At 42.9% G+C, this 8,063-nt stretch overlaps 1 protein-coding gene across 1 annotated transcript; it reads right to left on the bottom strand.

Annotated features, from left to right (window-relative positions):
- Positions 1-471: 471 nt before the first annotated feature.
- Positions 472-7,820, bottom strand: LOC109753171 (mitochondrial fission protein ELM1). Its single transcript, XM_020312094.4, has 10 exons — positions 7,404-7,820; positions 4,432-4,670; positions 3,614-3,710; positions 3,331-3,480; positions 3,118-3,244; positions 1,646-1,758; positions 1,507-1,570; positions 1,316-1,409; positions 1,126-1,234; positions 472-940 (listed from the first exon to the last, which is right to left on the bottom strand). The coding sequence occupies exons 1-10, from the start codon at positions 7,587-7,589 to the stop codon at positions 842-844; spliced, it is 1,278 nt and encodes a 425-aa protein (XP_020167683.1). The 5' UTR covers positions 7,590-7,820; the 3' UTR covers positions 472-841.
- Positions 7,821-8,063: the final 243 nt, after the last annotated feature.

Here is an 8,063-nt window from a genome sequence, read left to right as displayed (position 1 = left end):
AAAAGGCCGAAGCCTCATTCGGTTTGGAAGATTTTTATAGAAAAATCATAGGAACAAGGATTTCATAGACAAATTTCCTATAGATACATTCCGCTTATAGGAAACGCATATGGAAATTTCATAGGCATAGTGTACATTTCATGTGTTTTAGGTACATCCCGTCAAATCTTATACTGTGCGTAGAAACAAAGCAAGGCAATTCCTTAGGATGACAAGTGTCATCCTATCAAATTCATGTACTACTCATAATTCCTATGTTCTAGTTTCCTAAGAACCAAATGAGCCCCGAACCTATGATCGATCCAAAACATCACCAAAACCACCAGTGTTAAGCTTTGCAAGTAGTACTATAAAATATGTGCTAGAAGAACCTAACGTGGCATCCATGTTTGATGTTTCCCATACTATTACAAAACGCAGCATATGCCTATCGTCGTATGCTTGTGTAGCACAAAAGACCAGTAGGACTTGCTGCTGATAAACTTAGCACAGTCACAACCCAATGTATGATGTCACCTCGTTCCAATGACAAAGATTTTTAACTTCCGTCCGCACTTCTATCGGCTTCTTTACAGCATAACACTAGGTACAATAATGCATGAATATGCCAAGAATAAACACTGCTATCTGTGTGTGATTGCTCAAAACTTTACACAGTATGTTCCAAAAAATATAGCCATCTTTTGAAAAGAAGCGATGTCGTTTTGCATCGGTGATATGGCAAAAAAAAAAATCCTCATGCAGATGCAACTAAGATAACTGAAATGCAGGCTCTGAATTGTCTGGGCTTGGAACGTAACTGGAGCAAAAATGGCACTCTTTTTCTCTGCTTCGACCGCTATTAACCCACTGTCCATCCACGTTGTGCAAGCACTTCACGAACCCGTGCAGCCACATCAATGGCATCGTTCAGAGGAGGGTAGCTCCAGCTGTCTGACATCTACAATGGAGGAAAGGATCATGTAGACATGCCATCAATTTGCTCTTGAGAAATGTGTGGCCAGAAAGGGGAAAAGGAACACTCTCATTCCTCACAATATGGTAAAATTGTAACTTTAGTACACGATTTGGTCTTGATAAGGAGTAACTAGAGAAATGCGAACTGAGAAGGGATAGCAAACTTACATCTTCCGATCCAGTGAAAGGACGAACAGCCCCTCGTTTCTGCAGAGTGTTGTGAAAATCTGAGAATTTCCACCTGCAATGCTCAGTTCCAACGACATAGACCGGCTTCCTGAAAGAGAGGTAATAGGAAGCTTAGCTACTTACTGTCCTAAACAGGAACAACGAGTATAAGTATACAGCACTAACTCACCCAGTGCTGCACGCCTCACTTAGCATACTTATCGAGTCTGCTGTTATGATGAAAGCATCGGCCCATGCAAGATGCCCTAGGTGTGGGTTAGGTTCTGCAGCATATGAAAATAAAGATCAGCATAAATTCTGCACTGCGTAGAAAAATCAAAACATCTGACAAATGCCATTTTTTTATCTAGTACTATCTACCTTCACCGCCCCAAATGTAGAACTTTGGATGTGTGCTGAACTCTCTCAATATAAGATCGGACACCTGCCAACAAAAGGGTTCCAAAAAATTAACTGCGCACAACTCATAAAACAAGATATGAGCAACCAATGGTCCTACCTTTTGTGGCGTTCTCCTGGAAAATGAAATTCTGACACTTCCACAGGTCTCTGAAACATTGTGCAGTGAGCTTACCAACTGCTTGGCAAGGTCTACACCATAATTACAGTTTCCTGAGAATTGAAATGCCATGCATTAGATCTCATATATATCAGCGTGTAAGCCGAAACTGCTCAAACTGTGGTCTCAAAATTCTAAAAGTAAGAAGCAAGTGAATGCATAAAAATGCTTGTATTTTGTTAGCAACAGCAACTTGGCAAATTTGAACAAGATAAATAGAGTAGTAATAATACCCCTGCCCCAACTCACACACCCAGGTCTCCAAAATATTTTTCAATAAAAATTTGAAGTATCTTTTATCATTTTAATGTGGTCAACTCCAATCTAAATAATCATACAGATATCGTTGGCCAGATATTTAAAAGTTTCACTGCACACATCCCAAGACGCCACTCCTGTGCATGGAGGGGTTAAGATGAAGAGAAAACATGTGGAATGCAAGAGTTTACACGAATGAGAAAAATGGAAGGTGTGGCTTTGAAATTTGTTTACCATGTCCTGTTTCTATGAGCATACAGTCTAACTTAAATTCCACAAATAAATTGTGCGATACATTATCAGATGCAAATAAAAATAACTTGTCCTGCTTGGTTTCATGATTTTGTAAGAAGAAAAACGCAGTATAACAATGGAATTCCTGACAAAGTGTAAATTTGGGATTAAGGCATTCGGAAAACGCACGTACTCCATCTCAGTTCGGAAGGTTTATCTTCATGATACAAAATACTTTGTTTCAGGTGATGTATATTAGACTTGAGTGTTTGCAATCAGTAACAAAACCTTATTTAGGTTTGCAACCCTGTCTATTGAAGTAACTCAACAAGGCAACAATCCCATCTTTTAAGATGTAAAATGTATTATATTTATACCTATTATTGTATTAAAGCATACTACAGCGAAAGACATCAAATTTATTCAACTGGCATATTCTAACACAAATGTTGTTCTAATCCAGAGTGCATGAAATATCGGCTACTGAATAACATGAGATTGTTCTTACTCGATAACATGCGTACCAAACCCAAACAAAAAGGAAAGGGCAGGATAAATCAGTAGGTCAAGATATAAATTGGTTTTCTTGCCACAGTCAAATAAGTCATCTGTTTTGTAGTTATGTGTAGTGTGTCACAGATGGTGGGGCAGCCAACCATTCGATGAGCTACTCTAACTGGCGTGCAGAAATGATGGGGGGTTACATAGACATTGCTACTAGGGTGAGATAGGGGGCATGGGCATGAGGCCCCAGCCTTCAACAGAAAATCCAGCACATGAGCTTCACATTCGTGTACTGCACTAAATGATATGGAGGACATCGATTTGGCAACGCAGTGGCTTGTTCAATGGCGTGTCGTGAAACAGGGATACGGCAGATTTTCTCTAACATATAGGCAGGAAGGGAAGGAGGAGTTTACTTGTTGGTCCTCCAATATTTACTACTACCAATGGCTTTGGCAAGGGAGCAAGTTCATCATGCCAGTTTGTAGCAGCAACGCGTAGTGCAGCAGAATCTGCTTGGTGAAGTGCTCCAGACGTCAGGACCTAGCTTTCCAACGTTCAAAGTTTAGAACTAGAACAGCTGGATGAAAACATACGAAGATTTGCAAGGAAGAAAAAAAGCAGCATACCACATTCGGACCGGGTGGTTCTCGTGGAGTAATCCATCTCCGGAAAAGCCACGGTACTCCTTGTTGTCCCTTTGCAGTTAAAGCGTAGTAATCATGGCGAGGAGTCACCACCAAATCAAACCTATCAAGGCGATACCTGGGGTGTTGTATCTGACATAGAAGATACAGTATAATTAAACTCAGCTCAAATTTGGATGGCAAGCAGCACAATGGTTCACATCCCTAGCTGAGTAACAACTGAAAATTATCAAATAAGCCACTGATATTGGTTTCAGTATCCTACCTGAATGACAAAGACATTATCTGGAGCTAAACACCTTACAGAGCTTGCATATGGTATGGTATCACGGCCACAAGCAATAACTATCGCCAGGCCTTCCCTGAAAGCGAATCAAACTTTGAGGAAATAGAGCAGAAAAACTATATGCCAGGAATGTTTGAGTACTTATGGTGCAAACATACTAAAGAATGTTTAGGCTAGCCTACATTTTTCATATGAAACTGACCAATCAGAAGTATGTTTTAATAGGTTGCCTATTTCAAATTCATGAAAGAACACATTCTCTTTCAAATGTTCTTCCTGGAAGTATGGTATCAAGTATTCAAGGATATGACATGTTTGACATAGTGGTATGTCATGATAGTGATACTGATATGACGTATTCTTACAGGTTCCATCACCAAGAAGAGAAATGAAAACGAATTATATGATTCTACTATATCTTCCTGATATACCAACACAAGCTCAGCCATAAGCAGTCAGTGTGGTGATTATAATGATTCTACTATATCTTCCTGATATACCAACACAAGCTCAGCCATAAGCAGTCAGTGTGGTGATTATAACTTATAATCAAGTCATAAAGTTGTTAGACCAGGTAATAAAGTAATCAACGAACATGCGAAAAAACATCATTGGAAGAACTAAGCATTTGCTTGGGAGTGAAAGGATGAGTATTGAGATTTACTGATTCATGCATTGTGATAAGCAGACAAGGGATTGGAGTAAAATATTCAGAAGTGGCATAGTACCATGATTAATATATAACAATGCAGTAGTCACAAACAGCAAAGCAACAATATAAGAAATGTGAACCTTACTTCTCGAAGGTATCACGGACCATTGTCACTATCCTTCTGGAATCTGCTTCCAGTACAGAAGACAACCCAAGAGATTGAACATTACTGACAGGATAAGGTGCTGACAGTTTTCCTTGAAACAGTGTTGTGAATGTCGTGTTAGACAGTATATGTCTGAGTACTTGGTCCACCATTTTATGCAAGGAGATAGGGAGAAAGTGCAGCCACTTGTTGATTCCTCCGGTTGGCCTGATAATACGCTGCATGACCAAACATATTTCAACAAAAAAGTTAATAATGAGAGTACTCAAGATCCATAAGAACGGCAAAAAAAAGCATACTGAAGAGGTCAGTGACATAGTTATATAATTGGACCTAAGAAAAATACCGAGAAAGATAAAGATAGCGAATATCAATAAGAATTTGCATTATATTAAGTTCCTACTTATGTTGTTAACCGAACTAATACACATGCATATGAGTAACTACATACTAGACAGAAAGGACAAGCATTATATTAACTTTTCACTGGCATGGTTTTCTTATTTATGTTGTTAACTGAGCCCATGCAGGACTATAAGTAACAGCAATCCAGAAAGAAATGACAATCTATTTAGAGTATTTGAAGGTAGAGCCATTCCCAGATTCCAATCAGTACGTCACAACACAAAATTCAATCCATGGACACCACATGACAAAGAGAGCACTAAGACACTACATGCTGCTGAAACCCCATGAATGCACAAGAGCAAAGGCCAGGCTAAGAATTAACTGGTACCAAATCCAAAAATCACCATCTGAGAATTAAGTGGATGAGACGTTTCAGAATTAACTTGACAGGGTGACAATAATGTTTACACCCCTAATTTGCAGCAACAGACTACAACACTGACATGGTAAGAGTTTTAAAAGAAGAGGCTGTAGTAACAATTAACGAACCCCTCTAAAAGCTAGAAGCAATCCTCTTACACTACTTACTGAGGACAAGGCTATGTTATGCTTAAACCATGATTACACCTCCAAAACCAAGCCTTGAACATGCTGCTCTTACTCTCTAGCAGCTTGCGTTTAGGAATGATGACTAGTTGCCATATAAGAGCAACTCTAGCAGAGTCGCCATATCGGCTCGATCCTTAACCACCTGTTTGGCGATTTTGACCGGAAAGTCTGCTCTAGCAAAGTCGTCATCCTGCCCTGGATCGCCATAATTTATGGAGGCCGCTCCAAATCAAGCCCCCGAGCCTCCGTATTTGGAGGCTGTGGGGCGTTGCTTTGGAGCGCGCTCCATCACTAACCGCACGCGCGGGAGGGAAGTTTCACCTCTCTCGTCATCCTCCCATGCGGCCCATCTTCCTTCCATTCCAATGCCGCGGACAGCAGAAGCTCATCTCAGCGGGAAACGGGCCAATTAATGGCGGACGCCGCATGCCCAACTGCCCGTGCAATTTGTCGCCATGTTTTCCCGCTGCCTGGTCCTATAAAAAGGCCATCACCACCCCGTGTTGGCCCAGAGCTCCACTTCCTCTTCGCCTCCACTTCCCTCTCCACTTTCACCATGCCGCTCCCCCTTCAGCTGGATTGGTTTCCGCTCTTGGAGGAGGAGGAACGGATGCTTGACGAGGAAGTGGAGGAAGAGGCTGCCGAAATCGAGGAGACCGTTGTCAGGCAGGCGTTGGCGGCAGGAGGGACCGCGCTGTCTAGCTCGAGTACGAGAAGGCATCGGCGGATTTCGTGGTGGAGAGGAAGCTTGACATATGGCGCAAACTAAACACAGAGACGGTCACATTCGAACGAATCACGCCATATTGGGCCTTGCCCCCGCTTAGGCCTTGTTCGGTTACACCCTTTGTCAAAAGGATTGGAGGGGATTTGGGGGGATTTTGACTTGCAGAGGATTCAATCCACCTCAGTCCCTGCCAAAACCGCTGCACAACCCTGTCAACCGAACACAGCCTTATAAAGCCATCCCCGACCTCGACGACCGCACGGGACAGGAATGGGACGAAGACGAGGTCACCCAATTCTGCCGCTCCGGCGTGCACCGCGTCGGACTGTCACACCGCCACGCCTAGACTCACCACATGTGCATGTGCCCCCGTGTATGGCATTTACCATCGACATGGGGCTCAAAATCAAGCTATAGTCACTAAATATATGTAAAGGAGACAAATTTTGAACACATGATATAAAAATGTCATTAATCGACTTTTCTCTCCCCCCATGTAACAACTTTGTAACGCAATGTTTAGTCAAGTGTTCAATCCCTCAAATTGAGTGTATGAGTATTGAGGTGATGCAATAAAAAAAGAAAATAATATGGAGGCTGCAATATGGCGCATTTGAGTTTGCGCGTCGCCTCGGCAGCCTCCATAATGTTAAGGAGCGTGCTCCATACATGTTCTGGAGGCTGCCAATATGACGACTCTGGTAGAGTTGCTCTAACATAGTATCTAACAACAGCCATGTCAAGGTAGTATAATGTTACAGCAAAAATATAAGGTGATCAAATCAACCTCTTATCAAAGCTGAGTGCAAAAGAAGAGCTAACAAAACGCCACACCATCTGAAATGCTTTGTGGCGTCTGATAAGCATCCAAGAAGCCAAATACATATTTAGAGCTTCTTCTAGAGAATCCACTTTTAGGGAATACCTGAATAGGCTCAACCGGATAATTCTAGAATCCACTACTTTTGATCCTCTTCTAGAGAATTCACTTATAGAAAGTACCTGAATAGGCTCCTAGTACATGTACTTCAAACAAACCATAATTCCAGTAACTAAATTATACACATCCGCCTAATCTTCTCCATTGCAAGTAAATTGGTTGCAAGCAACGGGCTTTATTCTAGTAAAATTTACTAAGCAAATAATTAAATCGCAATACGCGATGCCACGCTAAGCTGATGACATGATTAACAAGGGCACAAACAACGGTCCTGTCACACGGTCATAGCAGGACGAGAGGAAACGAGAGGGGCGGCGCTCTGCTTACATAGAGGGTGAGGCGGTCGGCCAGGCCGAGGGCGCGGACGAGGCCGAGGCACTGGTTCTCGGCGCCGGCGCAGCCGTTCCCGATGACAACGGCGCGGCGCACCGCGGCCACGCCACCCGCGAAGATCTCCGGCGCCCGATCCACCTCGCCCGGCGGCTCCGGCAGCAACAGCGGCCGAATCGACATGGCTAGCTCGCAGGCTGTGAAATCGGAGCGGGAGGAGCTGAGCGTGGGGGCGTGGGGGGCTGTGGGCTGTGGCTTGGGAAGCAGGACGCGAAGGGATCAGTGAGGGGCGACTCGAAGGGCGATGCGATTTGGTGCGAACCAGTCTTGCGGGAGAAGTTTGGTTTTTCATCCCTTTTTGCGTCTGCCGAGAGACGGAGGGAGTGGGGAGCGGGGGGTGGAAGGGGAGGAGGCGACGAACATAATTACGAGTAAGTTTTTTTTTGACAAACTATACTTTTTTTTTACCCTGATAAGTGCCACATGTGTGCATGAAGCAACGCAATTTCACCCTAACGTTTTTTGATGGCAAATTTAGTTACCTCTGGATGGTAACTTTAGTTGTGAAGCATGACAACTTTCTGTTTAGATGGCAAGTTTTAAATTTTTTTCGGATGCTAATTTTAGTTGTAGAAAATGTTAGGGCGGTGTTACTTC

The sequence above is a fragment of the Aegilops tauschii genome, chromosome 2, assembly GCF_002575655.3.
Source record: "Aegilops tauschii subsp. strangulata cultivar AL8/78 chromosome 2, Aet v6.0, whole genome shotgun sequence".
NCBI lineage: Eukaryota > Viridiplantae > Streptophyta > Magnoliopsida > Poales > Poaceae > Aegilops > Aegilops tauschii.
The sequence above is the reverse complement of the archived record's forward strand: the minus strand, read 5'-3'. Positions and strand labels throughout refer to the sequence as shown.

Coding starts and splice junctions, on each gene's coding strand:
- LOC109753171 (XM_020312094.4), bottom strand. CDS start 7,589: ATGTCGATTCGGCCGCTGTTGCTGCCGGAGCCGCCGGGCGAGGTGGAT. Junction 3,245..3,330: donor AACCACCCGGTCCGAATGTG/GTATGCTGCTTT, acceptor TTGGAAAGCTAG/GTCCTGACGTCTGGAGCACT. Junction 1,759..3,117: donor AAATATTGGAGGACCAACAA/GTAAACTCCTCC, acceptor TTCAATTCTCAG/GAAACTGTAATTATGGTGTA.